At 40.5% G+C, this 16,776-nt stretch overlaps 2 protein-coding genes across 2 annotated transcripts; one reads left to right on the top strand and one right to left on the bottom strand.

The window, feature by feature from the left end:
• Window positions 1-4,679: 4,679 nt before the first annotated feature.
• Window positions 4,680-13,398, top strand: coro1a (coronin, actin binding protein, 1A). The gene is made up of 11 exons (XM_026164166.2): window positions 4,680-4,860; window positions 5,961-6,164; window positions 7,546-7,668; window positions 7,757-7,886; window positions 10,062-10,243; window positions 10,655-10,774; window positions 11,531-11,635; window positions 11,729-11,874; window positions 12,391-12,448; window positions 12,547-12,762; window positions 13,059-13,398. The coding sequence occupies exons 2-11, from the start codon at window positions 5,967-5,969 to the stop codon at window positions 13,149-13,151; spliced, it is 1,371 nt and encodes a 456-aa protein (XP_026019951.1). The 5' UTR covers window positions 4,680-4,860; window positions 5,961-5,966; the 3' UTR covers window positions 13,152-13,398.
• On the bottom strand, window positions 13,059-16,381 carry cldni (claudin i). Its single transcript, XM_026164167.2, has 3 exons — window positions 16,237-16,381; window positions 14,760-14,892; window positions 13,059-14,543 (listed from the first exon to the last, which is right to left on the bottom strand). Exons 1-3 carry the CDS (start codon window positions 16,362-16,364, stop codon window positions 14,040-14,042), a joined length of 765 nt encoding a protein of 254 aa, XP_026019952.2. The 5' UTR covers window positions 16,365-16,381; the 3' UTR covers window positions 13,059-14,039.
• Window positions 16,382-16,776: the final 395 nt, after the last annotated feature.

The raw sequence follows: 16,776 nt of genomic DNA, 5'->3' as shown, positions 1-16,776 counted from the left end.
CATCAGTATCACAGGATATATACACTGCTCAAAAAAAATAAAAGAACACCGAAAACACATCAGATCTCACTGGGAAAAAAAATCTTGCTGAATATCTATAGTGATGTGACTGGAACAAAAGGATGCCACATAGTTTGGCTGAATTCAAAGACACAAGTTATGTGGGAGGCTAGTCCAGGTAGCCAAAATGTCATTGCGGCATTTCAGAATGATTCTCCTGGAGGATCTCCTTCAAGTTCTGGACCAGGGCATCGCTGGGCTCCTAGACAGTCTGAGGTGCAATCTGGTGACATCGGATATACCAAAACATAATGTCATACAGGTGTTCTATTGAACTGGGTCAGGTGAGCGTGGGGGCCAGTCAATGGTGTCAATTTCTTCATCCTCCAGGAACTGCAGGACACACTGCACCAGCGTAGTCTGACAGTGGTTCAAAACTTTCATCCCGTTATCTCGGTTATCATTGCCGAGCCTGTAGAGGTCTGTGCATCGACCACCAAATTGGAGATGCTGAATGACGCTAGAGGCTGCATAACAGTCTCCAGACCCTGTCACGTCTGCCAGAGCCCACTAGAGGGCGTCAAGCCCTCAGGCCAGCCCTCACACCAGTGGCCTGCTGGAGGCTCTGGCAGTGCTCATCAGATAGCGGTCCTGCGGGGGCCTTTTGACATTTTTTGCCTTCATTGAATTGTAAGAGTGAAGACAGACTGGAAAGCAGGGTGAGAGAGAGGGACAGACATGCAGCAAAGGACCACAGGTTGGACTCCAACCCAGGCTGCTGCTCACCCGTCATGCAACATGGGGTCGCCTGCTTACCCACAGAGCTAAACTGCCACCGAATGTCCCAGAAAGTCAACTGACTTGATTCTATACTCTGATTAAAAAGCGTTCTTTAAATTTGTTTGAACAGTGTATCACACTACATCGGTTTATTGTCTAGGATGTAGAGTTACAGAGACCTGGATTTTTTTCTGATACTTCAGTGGTGAAAACGTCCAAAACAACCAACATTTTGGTACCAGGTTGATTTTTTTTCACTCTGATTCCCCTTGTATGAAAATAAATGTCTTATATGCTCATTTTTAAATAGTTGTCAGATTTAAGTTTGAGATTCTGTCTACTCAAAGAATTACAAATGCGTGAGTGAAAATGGTGCAATTAAAAGTAACATTTACAAAAAGGGGGTCAGATGGGAATCCTTTTTCAGATTTGGCTGATTTTAATTGAATTACCGACACACAGGCTGATATCTAACTGTACTGTATACTGTACACCCCAGATTATTCACAGGTGTAAAACATTCAAACAGCTGCCAGTCAAAGTTGCATCTCAACAAACTACATGAATTCAGCCATGTCAGAATCAGTTTCTCTTTTAGAACATAAACACAGTGTGGCTATAAGTATAAGGATGTTGAAAAGACGGTGCATAAAGCTGCGTCTGGTTAGAAGGAAAAAACACACAAAAGTAGAAGAGTTGGGCAGATTTGTACAAAAGGCTGGCAGTGACAGAGAATGTATGCTGAATCACAGCTGGTCCAGATGTTTCACTAACTCATCTACAGATTTTCTAGAGAGTATAGGAGCCATGGCAGTTGTTTGGCTTGAAATGACAACTGTAATATCCATGTTTTGACTTTTTTCTCAAAATACTATTTTGAGTTTAATCTTGAAATTTCAGTTTAAATCTCAAAATGGACACTTTTCTTAATGTGGCCCTAATACTCTGTCGTACTATAGTGTAACTTCTAGATTAAAGAAAATGTTTTAAAATCTTTATTGGGGCCAAAGTTAGTAAATGCTATAAGTCTGGTCTTACTATATTTGACTGGTGATTCTATGCACTGAAATTAAAGCTTATTTTATATTTTATTTATTTATTTTTATCAATTCTTTTTGGGGGACTTTGGTATTTGCAAGAGGAAATACATTTTCAGAAAAAAATCTGTTTATGTTGAATTTGATTGCAGCAATATATTTCAGAACTGGCTTGTACAGGGCCATTTTTGCCACTGTGTAGCATCCTCTCTTCTTTAAACAACACTCTGCAACCTCTGGGAACTGAGGAGGAGACCAGAGGTTGAACTTTTGAGGGAGGAATGTTGCCCCATTCTTGTCTGACAGACGACTGTAGCTGCTTAACAGTCCTGGGTCTCCATTGTTGTATTTTTAGTTTCATAACACTAAATGTTTTCAATTGGTCAAAGATCTGGACTGCAAACTAACCACTCCTACTATAAACCCATGCTGCTGCAATAAATGTGGTGTGTGGTTTTGCATTGTCTTGCTGAAGTATGCAAGGCTTTCCCAGAAAAAAAAGTACTATAGTCCAATGTGACGTAGGCATGCCCTGGTAAGGAAATAACAGTTGTCCTAGTTCTGCTGCATTAAACCAAATTATATTTCAGTGACATTTGCACACATGTTTTTACGCTTGTGAGGACAAGTGTAAAAACATGTGTGCATGAGGTTTTTTGTGTCAAAACGACAAAAAACAGGAAGCGCTTTAGCTCTGCTACTCAAGGATTAGACTGAGTTTGCTTTTATAATAAAACTTATAGACTAAAAGTTTAGAATTTTAGGAGCTGAAAGGTTCTCCCTGCTGTTTGAGTTTTGCACTTCCTTATAGTTGAAGGATTTAAAAGAGGTTTAAAAGAGCACACCTAGAGGCCCATGCATTCAGATGATTCTCCTTTGGCTGCCCCTTTTAGCAGTCACCACACGGGATCATGTGCCTCCATCTCACCTTGTCTCTAACAATCACCTCTGTCACGCCAACCCTCTGTGCGTCCTCCTTCACAAGATCTATGAATCTTCTCTGTGGTCTTCCTCTTTTACTCCAGTTTGGCAGATCCATGTTCACCATCCACTAACCTCCTCTGCGCATGTCTGAACCATCTCAGCCTTGCCTATGCATCTTCCCCTTTTGCACCTGTCTCGTTTTCATCTACACAGATATTCTACTTCGCCTCTACTGACTTTCATTGCTCTTCACTCCAGAGCATACCTCCACCTCTCCAGGCTCCCTTTGTGACCTCTCCCTACTTTTGCTACAGATCAGAATGTGCTCTAAAAACATCATAAATCATGGATACCTCATCTGGTAGCCTGTCCATCACCACTCCAAAGAAGAAGGGGTTCAGAGCAGTCCTACTCAAACTTTGAATTCTGTCCTGCACCACACATACTTCGCTGTCATTCGTGACTTCCTCATTCAGCAACACAGTTCTTCTCTTAACACCTTAACATATGCCACAAAGATGCACTGACACTCCTTTTGACCTTCTCCATGCTTCTCCATCAACTCTCTTCAAAGCAAAAGAACTCACTATAGTGCCCTTTAGGACCAGTACACTTTCCCTCCCTTCCTCAGACATCCTCTCACTCTCCAAGGCTTTGGTAAACGATCTGCCAATCTACTTCCCTCTCACCCAGACATCTCCACAGGTATATCATCTTTACCAACCACCTTTCCACTCTTCAGCTTCTTCATGGCTGCCCTGACTTCCTCTTTTCTAATCTCCTGCACTTCCCGATTCACTAACTGTCCTCCATCTTTCCTCCTCTCTCCCATTTTCCTCACTCAGCTCCTCAAAATACTCCTTCCACCTTCTCGACTCTCTCTTCACTCATAAGTACATTTTCATCTCTTTCCTTAATCACCCTGCACATCTTTTCCAGCTCGATCTCTCTGCCTAGCCAATCAATACAAGTCATTTTCTCCTTGCTGAGTGTCCAGCCTCAGATACAACTCACCAAGCCTTTTTCTTTGCCACCCCTCAGTTTCAAGTACACCTAGCCTCCAAGCACTCCTGCCTTCTTTTTTTCTAACCTCTTGCAATGGTTGAACTATTAAATTACAGCATCCCTGATTTCCCATAATGTAAGTGTAAGCCTTTCCACAGGCTGAGTAATCATGACTAATAAAGTGACATCATGTGCAAAAACAGCTGATTGCCAGTTTAAGTCTAATTAGGTTTGGTGTGAGAACAGGTTGCTGTAAATGTGATATGTAAATGAAGTGGGTTCGATTAGGGGTTACCTGAAATTCAGGGTCCTTTAAGAAGCCAGTCTCTGAAGCTGAAACACATGGAAGTCTTCAGACTCTGACAGGTTATTTGAAACATCATCTAAATAACTTTCATTTCATTTGAAATCATCAGCATGTACAAACTGCAGGTGTCCCCAATTGGGAAACTGCTTAAAAACTGAAAATTAGGCCTTAAAAAACTGGGTTTTTTTTTCATCTTTGCTCTTTCCCTCATACATACTTTGTCTGTCTTAAGATTTGTCTGATGCCTTATATAAATCTAATGAAAGAATAGCAGGAGATGAGAAGCCTCTTATAGAGTATTTAACTCTAATATCTGCAGAAATCATGAGTCAAAAAGAACAGACATGCACTGACATCCGTCACTCAAGAAAATATTGAGTCTTTTTCACGCTAACTTAAACTCTGTGAGCTCTTCAGACATACTGCATTTATCTGTGTTGTTGGACGTGAAGTGGTTTTGATAACCAGGTGACTTCTAAGCAGCAATGGCCTGCATCTGTTTGCCGTTGTTGGTAAGTGTGGATTGAACTCTGCATTGCACCGCTAGACGCTTTTATCATGATTCAATCCTAGAAAAGATCTTATATGGTGCCCTGTGTTTCACTTTGGTTTCTGCAGCTTGTTGCAGACGGCACATGTCACAGCCGACACCTCCTACTTCCACCTTCGTTTGAAACTCTCACTTCCTCCCTGTCATTTGTCATGTACTTTAACCTACAGTCTCCTCTTGTGTTCTCATTCTGGTGGCAGGGCGTTTGGTGCACTGCCAAAACTCCTTGAGCTGAATCACCCCCACACGACTCCCAGGTAGGCCCGCATCATCTCTCTGCAATCTCAACCTCTTGAAGATATCATCTTACCTGTAATCGGTGCATTGGTTAAAGAAGGAAATAGCTGAAGCTAACCGTATGTCACTAATTTCAGTGACACATTTTTGTTTCTCATCTTCCACATGGCCTGAGTTTCTCCTATTTCAAGGCAGTGAATTGTTTCCTACTTTGTACTGGTCAATGTTTTCCATCACAACACAGAGAGATAGTGGTCGAGACAGATTACTGACATGCATTTAGAGTCCTGATAAAATTATGGCTCACTCTGTAAAGGATTATTAAATTAGCTGCAGAGAAGCCCGAGAGGTCTTGTGATGCACATGCAGCAAAATTGTCATACGCTACCGAATCTGAGCTTAGGCGCGGCTGCAGATTTCAGGAAGTAAACTCTACAAATGGAGGTAAAGAAAGACTTATTTAGTGCTTTTCATCTGTTCCTGCGTGATGCAAAGTTCGTATATTTTGCAGCTGCTTTTGATTGAAGTTCTGATCTCATTGCGCACGCAGACACTTACATTTACCGGATATGTTTCAGCTTACTTCGTCAAATATGTCATTTAAAGCATGCCTACATGCGGGGAATTAAGTAACAGCATGACTGTATGAACTGAGGAAAAGAAAGGTTTGTGGTTTTGTTACTCTCTTTGTAGGATGTGGTGTAACTGCCGCTCGGGCAGCTTCTGTACCTTTTTTAAGGACACTGCATGTGCTTTAGATGATAAAAGGCCTACTTTTTTGTTTCCTTTCTGCTGTTTTTTTGTACATTTTCTTGCTTTTTAATATGTATGTGTTAAAAAGAGAAGGAGATAGAGTGCCAGAGTACCAGTCACAGAGGAAGCAGTTGTGAAAGCTTTTGCTTCTTCCTTTTTTAGCTTTCCTCTGTTGAGTCTTTCAACGGTTTCATCAGCTTTGTGTCTGTCAGATTATTTCCGCATGAACTCAAAGAGCACCAACAAACAATATGATTTATGATGACCCATAAAATAAATCTCTCTCAACTCTGCTACAGACTTCTTGCACTTCTTGCACATTAATTTTCTCCTCTTTCCACCCTTTTTGTTTTTCATTCTTTCTCAGTTCACCATGTCCAGAAAGGTTGTGAGGTCCAGCAAGTTCCGTCACGTCTTTGGCCAGGCTGTGAAAGCCGACCAATGCTACGATGACATCCGAATCTCCCAGATGACCTGGGACAGCAATTTCTGCTCCGTTAACCCCAAGTTTGTGGCCATGATTGTAGACGCCAGCGGTGGGGGAGCCTTCATGGTGCTTCCGCTGAGCAAGGTGGGTCACAGGAATCACCAGGAAACAAAAGAACACAAATAAACCCACCGTTCGGCTCTATACTGTTTTATATACTTCTCTTAATACTATGTTTAGGTGTGTTAACTATTACAGATGCAGGTTAGGGATTAAATGTTGTTTTAGCAGCATTCTTGCACTTTAAAATTTGAATGCTGCCAGTCACCATCACACATTCAGCTAAATAAGGAAGTTTGATGCTGTCTTTGAGTCTGTCTACACGTCACTTGCTCTGCTGTTGAGAAGTTTTCACCATATTAGGAGTTTGTTGTCAGCTCAGTGTAGGAGGACAGGATGTGGCCTCAACCCAGTTATTGTGCAGTCACTTATAGAGGGCGTTAGGTTAGGCCTTGCAGCTCATTTATTGCATTTTATGTGCCCGAAAAAGTGCAAAATTGCAAACCTTGTGGCCGAGTTAATGGCCAGCTGAATTTGTCAGAGGCTGTGAACTCAGTGAAGTGTTCCCTCGGGCTTGGGAAGTTCGTTCTGTGCAGGCACTGAAAATGCTTACAGTGAGGTTAGGTGTTTTTTATGTGATTGTGGTCTGAAGACTGTACTTCAGAAAGATGTGTAATCTTTTTTCGTGGAGTTTTGCTTGGTTTGTCAGACAAAATCACCGAATAATGTCACTGCTTCTTGCTGCTGCAGTTAACTGTAGAGAGATCACTGCCTCTAGACTAAGTAATTACCATCTCATGTAACTAATTCTATCATTAGAAATGACAGAGAAAGTGACAAGAATCTAATGTCCTGGCCTTATTTTACCTGACAATTATATTGTCCCACTTTGTGGTATTAAACAATCTTATATTTACCTTGGTGAAGCCTGCAGAAATCACATTATTCATGGTCTTATCTCGCATCTAGCATGGGATTCTCAAAGGACAAAAATAAGTGCAGGGACCAGTGGGCATAAAATTGCAGAGCTGCGCTGTAGTGGAAAAAAACTCATCCTGTTTTGAGCGTGATGCTGGCATGGTTGTGTCATCCTGCTTCAGGGCCCAGTGTTTTTTTTTAAGGTTTTACCAGAATGAATGCAACTACATGGAGCTAAATGTGACTGACTTATAATGCAAGATATAAAAATAAAAATGATGTGTAATTGTTATTTTTCTCAGACCGCTTCATGACTGGGTTTCCTCTTCTTGGCCCTGATCTCATTTTTAACCCACTTACTAGAAATGAGCACTAATTGAAGGCAAAGCAGTTTAATTGGTGTCAGCTGATAAACTTCTCATCTAGTTTTGTCTTTTTTTTTCTTGCATTAGCTTTTTGTTCTTTACGTTTTGTAGCTGCAGTGTTTTCTGCACTGCATGCATGAGTCATAGTCAATGTCCTCCTATCCTGATGCTTGCCTCTGCAGACAGGACGTATCGACATGTCCTACCCCACTGTATGTGGCCACACGGGTCCGGTCCTGGACATCGAGTTCTGTCCTCATAATGACAACATCATTGCCAGTGGCTCTGAGGATTGCAGTGTCATGGTAAGGCAATAAAGTCTGACATGAAATATTCCTAATGCTATTTGTGATTTCAAAAACTAGATGTTTAAAAGTCTTTGTCTGTGAATAGATTTGGGAGATCCCGGAAGGCGGGCTCACCTCACCGCTCACAGATCCCGTTGTCAAGCTGGAAGGTCACTCCAAACGTGTTGGCATCCTGAGCTGGCACCCCACTGCCCATAATGTGCTAATGAGTGCAGGTATTATTCGCTGATTCTAAAAACACAGAAGCGTATCATGTGTAATGAGGAAGCAGACAGGGATGATCGTAACATATCGCAGATGTTTTGCTGAATGAGACTCACACCTCTGCTTAACAGGAAGTTCTCAAGCCTCCACCCTCCTTCGCTCTGCGCTCTGAACTCTGATCAGCAGCACCATGACATTTCCGCTCACGGTTTTACACGAACTCTCTGAACCTTCAGTCTGTCAGACGCTGAAGTCACACTTTATTAATCTTTCATCTTAATTACAGACTCAGCGTTCCAGATTAAAAACTAATCACAAAAAATAAGGAAAAAGCACAGGAAGAAGGAGAATATAGATCCTTGTCCTAGATACAGCTGGGATTGGCAGCGTGTGGTTCTGAATCTTATCCTTAAAAAGAACCCAGTGACTTAATTTTAACAGGTGTTAAGTCTGAAAATAAGTTTAGACTTGGGAATTTCTTTAAAAGTTTCGACTCCTGCTGAATCATTCAGGTGTCTTTAGAAGTGATCTCATGCCATCATTACAAACTTAAGGTCTTATTTTTGCCCAGCAGGGTGCAGCACAAGAGGTGCACAGTGCACATCTTCACCGAGTGGGCGCACATCATTCAGAATATTCTTGAAATATTTTCACAATCTGTAATTTAAGCTGCAATAACATTTCCAGCATATTTCACTTTAAAATTGGGTGGTGGTCTAATAAATTTGCTAAGTAAGCATGTATTATAGGTCCAACTATAGTTTTTGCATTTTCTAATTAGTTTCTATTTGATTTCATTTTGACTTTTTGTTTTTAATTCAGTTTAGTTTCAGTAAATTTCCAGAGCAGATTTTTAATGTTTCAGTTCAAGTTTTGTTGTTTAAAAATGTCTAGTTTTAGTTTACCTTTCATCAGTTTTTGTGATAGTTTGAGTCTTTTAAGTTATTATTGTATGGGCGACATATGTCAAAGGCAAGATTTAGGAAAAGATTTAGGTTTTACAGTGAAAACACAAAACTTTTAATGCAGTTGACTCACCATCTAAAGACATCCAAAGTCTCAATATATATGATTATTATTATTTATTTATTTTTACCAAACTAAAAGGTAATAAAAGAATATTTGCTAGTTTTTTAAGCCTTATTTTAGTAACTTTTCAAAGTTCTCAAAATAGTTTCATTTAGTTTTATTTTTTACATTTTTAATTATTATTTTAGTTAAGTAAGCATTAAAAACATTAAACATTCAAACTATAACATTGCTTCAGAGGAAATGATTTGTGGTCATAGTGGGCATCTAATCAGAACAGAAAAGTCAATTAATTTTGCTCCAGTGTTTCCACTGTTGCTAATATAGTTCAAATCACTTATTTATTGTTACTCCAGCTTTTTTACCTTCTGGTAACCAAGCTGGTGTATCTATTACATAGCTGGCTAATTAGGTTCCCCTTAGGTACTGTTCCCCTTATCAGTGTTAGATATTTGAAAATATATAACTATTTCTATGCAAAAAGAGTTAACAATAGAAACTTACATTTATTTAGACAATTTTTTGCCTGTTAGCTCTTACAAAAGCAAGTTCTCCTCTTTCACTAACAGATATTAACATTTAAAGAACACCTTAACAACCAACTATAGATGAAACAGTACAGTGAATTACACATTCACAGTATTTTCCATCCTTTGTTTCTTCCACGTGTCTGTTTGAAAGAAAAGAAAGTTGAATCAATGTGTGTCACTGCTGCAACAATGAGTCAGTTCCTTTAAAGAAAAACTATAAAAAATTATATGAGAGGTAGATAATCAGAAACATTTTTTGCAATCAAAAATTTCACAAATGCACATGCAAATGTTTGGCCACGCGAGATTTAGACGTGTCTCAGATCTTTATATGGTGCTCTGGTATCATAGTGTAATCCAGAGGCTTTATTTGGTGTAAAACAGCGCGTCCACTTCATTTGTGAACTTCTGTTTTCTGCATGTTCCTCTTCACTGCAAACGTGAAACTTTGAAGCTCTTGACTGTTTAAAAGTGAAAATCTAAATCAGGCTGAATTGCACATGATGCCTGTTTTTTAAAAAAGAAACGAGAAACTCTGTATCAATCACTTAAATTTAATTCATGAGCCTTTAATGAGACTCTAAGCTTTTTTTTTTTGTTTTTGATGTCACCATTGTGTCCATGAAGGCTGTGATAACGTGGTGATCCTGTGGAACGTGGCTCGTGGCGACGCGGTGGTGAGGATCGACACCGTGCACACTGACCTCATCTACAGCGCCTGCTGGAACAGGGACGGCTCCTGGATTCTCACCTCCTGCAAGGACAAGACCCTGAGGGTGCTGGACCCGCGCAAGGGCACCGTCCTCTATGTAGGTTTCCTCTGATCGGCCTTCGCTATCTCGCTCTGTCACCACCATCACTTCAGTGTCACAGAGGAAGTCTTTAAAAGTCACGTTTCTGCACAAAGATCTTGAGTAACACTGGCCACACTCAGCAGAGCTACACCAGTTATTTTTATCATTACTGATGAATCTACAGGGAATTCTCTTAAATGCTCATAAAAAAAACATTTATTTTTTGGTTTTGGCCTTTTGCTGTATGACTAAACCAGGAAACTACCAAATATAGAGTTTTTCAGTTGATTTGTTGATAATGATGATGGAAAAAGAGAAATAAAAAAATTATTTAATATTGCACTTTTATTTTGAAAAGTTTTTCTTTCTCCATATAATTTGCAATTTTCTTCCACTTTGCTACTCTGCGCCACCTCTCGTCTGCAGGAGAAGGAGAAGCCTCACGAGGGCTCCAGGCCTGTCAGGGCGGTGTTTGTGTCCGACGGGAAGATCCTCAGTACCGGCTTCAGTCGCATGAGTGAGAGGCAGGTGGCGCTGTGGGATCCGGTGAGTGTCAACAACTGACAGAGTCAGTCTCAGACAAAGCATCTTGCTTACTGAACTTTATGATTCATAATCCTTAGTCATGTCTTAAATTCCTCTGAGCATGTGGTTTGAGATCTCTGGGACATAAAATGTGTATTCGTTAATGTTTGAAAATTTAAAAAAATAAAATGTAGCAAATGTAGTCTTTGGGACTTGTATTCCTAAATTCAGAGTGGGGTCCAGTTTAGTCACACTTTCCCACCTGAAATAAAGACAAAACAGTCTCATAAAAGAGTTGTAACCTTTCTCTCAGATAAGACTCTGGGCTTATCCTCAAACAGATTTTGTAAGATGACATGTGCCCCAACTTTAATATTGAGACTTTTCTTTTACTTAAAAAGCTGAGTTGCAGAGCACAAAACGCCTCCAGCGTCAGCTTTCCTCCTTCAGCACATGATTGTAAGAGCAGCCTGCTGTGCTGAATTGTACTCGTGAATCATTTTGACCTGTTACACAATAAGTAAAAACCCTTTTATAGTGCGAAAATCTTTACAGCTGAACCTTAATGGTGGATTCCAAACTTTAGGTGTTTGCCTTTAGGGAGCATCTCTTCGCATTTACAACACCACTGTTTCACAACAGCCAGATTACAGTATTAAGTGTCTGTGCTGAAATATTAGCCTCAATTAAATCCTCAGCTTACCTGCAGTCTGCTGGGTACATGTGATGCTAGAGTACATGTGATTAATTGCTAAATATTTCTCTATCCTTTAACAGAAAAACTTTGGAGAGGCACTGACCCTGCAGGAGCTGGACACCAGCAGTGGCGTCCTCCTGCCATTCTTTGACCCAGACACTGGCGTCGTCTACCTCTGTGGCAAGGTTAGATTTAGATTATGAAACAACAGCCTTTCTGCATCACTACCACCCACACAGACTCAGTCAGCCCTCTTGTTGATCCTGTCATTTTCACAGGGAGACAGCAGCATCCGTTACTTCGAGGTGACAGATGAAGCTCCTTATGTCCACTACCTGTCCATGTACAGCAGCAAGGAGAGCCAGAAGGGGATGGGGTACATGCCCAAGAGGGGCCTGGAGGTCAACAAATGTGAAATCGCCAGGTAATGGCATATCTCAGTGGTTTTAGCTATGCAAGCAGCAAGGTGACCTCTTTAACACCTTTGTGAAGACTTTATGGGCTCAGCCACTAGTTTGGGGTCATAGTGAAGAAAACATGAAGATTATGAGATCATTATAGGCCTCACAGGATTATCCAGGCTGTGCTGGATCATTATTCAGTGACCATGTGGTTTCACAGTGAATCCATGCCTCACATCTGCTTTCAAAACACCAAGATGGCGAAAGCTTAAGCACTCATAACACTTTCCAAAGCAAATGGTGACTTCACAGCGTCTGCATCCATCTTTTCTGCTTTCTCATTCTCTTAATGCAGAATGGGATGGCACCCACAACATCAACTTGATACTAAAAGCACTGTTAGATGAGCTCCCAGCTTACTGTTCAGCTCTTTAACATTTTGAGGGCAAAATCTTTCTTCTTCCTCCAAATTGAAGCGTATTATTTCAGCCTAATCTGACACAACAACCTAAAATACGAACAAACTATTTTAATTTCAGATTCTACAAGCTGCACGAGAGGAAGTGTGAGCCTATAGTCATGACCGTGCCACGCAAGGTAAGGTTTTAGCAAATCCTAGGTTTTAGGTTCATGGTTCAAGAAAATCTGTGCGGAATTTGAACTCTGACTCTCTTTTTTTGTCTCTGCCTGTGCAGTCGGACCTGTTCCAGGAAGATCTGTACCCAGACACCGTCGGGCCCGAGCCCTCGGCCGAAGCTGATGAGTGGTTTGAGGGAAAAGAGGCCCCGCCTAATCTGATATCCCTGAAGGACGGGTTTGTAGCTACGACTAAAGCTAAGGAGTTCAAAGTTCACAAGAGTCTCCTGAAGACCACCACTGCTTCTGCAGGGAATCAGCATGACAGCAGCGGGGTGAGTCTTTTAGATCCACAATGTTTTGCTTCTGTTTTAGCTGCAGATAATAAGTGAATGAGTTTTAGGAGTTAGACTTTCCTTAATTTATTTCATAACTGATTTATGAGTCTTTAAACTTTGCTTTTGGTGTCTCAGTTGCAAATTTATTTTTGACTTTTTTGGAGAAATCTGTCAATGATTACATTATTGGCTTCAACCAAACCTTGATGGCTAATTAGACCATCAGCTAAACATGAGCAACTCCATGACATCATTGGACTCCACCCAATCACAAGTGTGTCTCTGTCCCTCAGGAGGTTCAGTCTTTGAGGAAGGAGGTGAAGGACTTGAAAGAAGCGCTAGAGGAGCTGACCACGCGTGTGAAAGAGCTGGAGAGCAAGCATTAAGCGGCAAGAAAGCGACAAAGAGCAGAAATCACGCGAGAAGAGTGGAGCAAAAACTACAGCGAGAAAACTTTTGTTAACTTTTGATTACAGTGAGACAAAGGGAGAGATTAAGATGGTAGATGTCATGAAACTATTTTTTAGCGTAAAGCTTGAATTTGTCTATTTGGTTTGTGTGATCAATTTGAGAAAACAAGAACCATAATATATGCTTTTAGTTTGAAATAAAATTGTCTGTATTTTCAAAGTACATTTTGACCCCTTTTTTTCTTTCTTTTGAAGGAAACACACATGAAATGCATACACGCACTTTATTTTGACCCCATTTTAATCATTTATACTCATTACCGTACCAAATGTGAAACAAAATAAAATGAGTACAAACAAACATCTCATGATTATAAAATATACTGCGGACTTTTGAGAACATATCAAGAGAGAAACACGCGCACCAGATGTTTCCTGAGGTTCACTGAGGTGCATTTGGTTAGACTTTTAAAGAAGAGATAATAAAAATATCAAGGAAAAAAAGACAAGCAGAGCATTGATTAACATTCAAACTGTAAAATATGAACCATCTAAAAGGCCTTTGATTATTTAATTGCTCAACAAATTAAATATATTTTATGCTATAATTGAAACCAAAACTTTAAACTTTACAAAAATCTTGCAAATTTAATGTGGACTTTACAGCCGTTACTTTCATAGCTTTACATCACCAGCAGCTCTATGAATGTGAAAGTACAAACTGCAGTGAGAATTTAATATTTACATTTTTTGGGGTTTTTCCCCCAAAAACATTCAACCGGTGTTGTCTACTTTATCACTTCCAGTCCGACTAGATCACCATTCCCTCCTTTCTCTCAAACACCAGTTCCTTTTAAAACACCACTACACGTAGTTTTTGTTTGGGGCTGAGGCGCTGTTGCTGTAATACTTGGCTTTTCCTCCTGTGTTGCCTTGCTTGGGCCTGCTGAAGCAACAGAGCAGACCTCCAGCTATGATGAGCAGCACACCTGCAGCCCAGCCTACAAAGATGCATGCTCCCATCTCCATCCTTGGGGAAGAACTCAACAGGGGGGTGTAGAAGTCCCTCACGGTATTGTGTGCAAACCAGCTGACAGGGATGATTACCAGGATGCCAGCCAGCAGCATGCCCACCCCGGCCACCAGGCTGATCTTGGGCTTGACGTCTTCGTTTTCCACACAGGTGGTAAAGTCGGACCCGCAGAAAAGAACGAGCAAGCTGAGGCAGCAGAGCATGCCGCTGATGATGGTCAGGGCTCTGGCAGCCTGCCGGTCTGCACCCAAATCTAGCAGGGATTCGAAGTTCTTGCACTGCTGCTGGCCAGTACTCTGCACCACACAGGTAGTCCACAGGCCCTCCTGACTTCTCTACTCACACGCAGAGAGGAAGAAATATACACTTATAGACATCATTTCATGACATGAGGCAAACTGAGTGCTACATAATTAAATCTCATACACGTAGAACATTTGTGAAAAATTGAACTGTAAACATTCACTTACTCAAAATCAAGTAAAATAAGCTCAATAAACAGAAACAATCCAATATTGCTTATACAACACTACACACATATGTTTAATTACCTCTGCTGTCACAATGTTGGATCCTGTGAAGGCCGACACTCTCCAGAGCGGGACGGCACAGCATACAACAATCCCAATCAGGCCCACGACCCCGAGGGCCACACATGCCATCTGAACTACAGCAGATCCCATTCTATAAAAGGCAAAATGGTGTAAAGGCACAGGAGCATCACTAAAAGCTTTTCATTGTTACTTTACAGTCTATTTAATGATGTTCTCCTTCTGTCTTTGGCTTTAAAAAGCTCATTTTCTAACATCTGCTGAATGTTTCTCCAATATTTTTGCTGTATCTGTTTTATTAATCTGCTATGATAAATATATATATTTAAAAAATTTTAATTCACCACTTCTGATTTGCAGCACTCGTTCTGTTGGTTAGCTGTGGAGTTGCTTTAAGTCTCCATCGCTGATTCAGAATATTACATGTGGTGCTTTAGCCTTACTGCTGGGTGGGTCCTTCCTTTGTGGTCGTGTAGGTGAGGAATCATGTGGGTAAACAATACTCTGACAGGCCCTCACAGAAAACATGGCTTTGGGGCAATGTTTTTAAAACAAATTCATGTCCTGAGAGGTCCAGGAGCGCTGAATCTCCACCCAGGAGACGCTGAGCTGCCACATCTGGGCGGAGCTCTTCATACTCTGAAAATCTCTGCTTTACCTAATTATTTGAAGGCCATTATATGAGTCATCATCATACAAAAGGTAAAGTTTGAGTCATAAATGCTGGAAGTAAGACAGACCTGTAGTGAACAGATTAACTGAGGAACAAAAAACCCTTGTTTTCATGAAAAGTGTAACATTTAAAGTTACATATTTGAGCACAAATTGGAGGAATTTTTTTAATCCACTTCAAATCAAGGGGGTGTTACAATCATTACCATCAGATAAAGCAAGTATAGGGACACTTTTTCTCGCATTCTTTAAACCTTTTTCCGTTACCCAAAATGTATCGTATTGATGATCATCATTAAAACTAGCATCCAACAACTTAAATTAGGTGAAATAACGAAAAAAGATCTCGAAGTCCAATCAGGTGTGTACAGGATTAACAGGAGGGGACTGCACTGAGCAAAAATACTCCGTGTTTAAGTGTAACTAACTTTCAGAGCAGATTAAACCCTGAAAATAAATCTGATTTGAGTTAATCCTCATTAAGACTGATTTCTGAGTTTTATTGTGACCGCAGGTGGGACTCGTGAAATCTTTAGAAACAGAAAACAAAAAGAAAAGCAGGCCTTTCAAACTATTTCAACCTTTTTTACTCTCACAGCTGTTTATTTATTTGCACCTTTTAATTTCCCCTCTTATATCCATTATGAAAGACTATTTATTTTATTATGATTCTTATAATTTTATTTGAGTAATTATCAAATTAATCCTCAACCAACCCTTTCATCCTCAAGCCTTTTCAGATTTCGGTCTCCTTTCAGAGCTCAGGCAGTCTTTTTGAATAAAAAGTGGATAAATAGATTCCTACCTTTTTTTAAAATGGAAAAAAATTAGGTGAGATTTCAGTGGAGATTCTTCTTTTGTTTTCCTGTCTGCGTGTTGTCTCGAAGATGCTGTTTCCTGTTGTACAAGTCTTGTACAGACAACATGGGACATATATGGAGAAATGCGAAGGTGTGGGCGGGGCTGAGCACAAACATGGGAACATAGATGATGGAAGGACCACAAGACCTGGCTGGACATGCCCTGTAGCATGCTCTGTACTCACTGAACGCTGCTGTGGAGACAAGGAGCGCTTACCTAATTTGCATCAGGGGAAAAAGAGCCACTAGGAAAAAGATTATTATGTCTCAGCACCAGAAGTCATAAAGCACATACAGAGGTTTGTGGGATTGTAGTCATAACAGTGATGCTGATGCTAATTAAAATATTTTTGGTTGTTGCTATTACAAATTGTCTAGAATAGAAAAGTGAGTCATCTGAATGACTCCTCTTTTTTTCCCTCTGCATTCCCAGTCTACACAATTACCACCCACCTTTCTTTACCTGCATCCCCCCTCCTCTCACT

This window comes from Astatotilapia calliptera, chromosome 4 (assembly GCF_964374335.1).
Source record: "Astatotilapia calliptera chromosome 4, fAstCal68.1, whole genome shotgun sequence".
NCBI classification, from domain to species: Eukaryota; Metazoa; Chordata; class Actinopteri; order Cichliformes; family Cichlidae; genus Astatotilapia; species Astatotilapia calliptera.
This window is presented reverse-complemented; position numbering and strand designations above follow the sequence as displayed.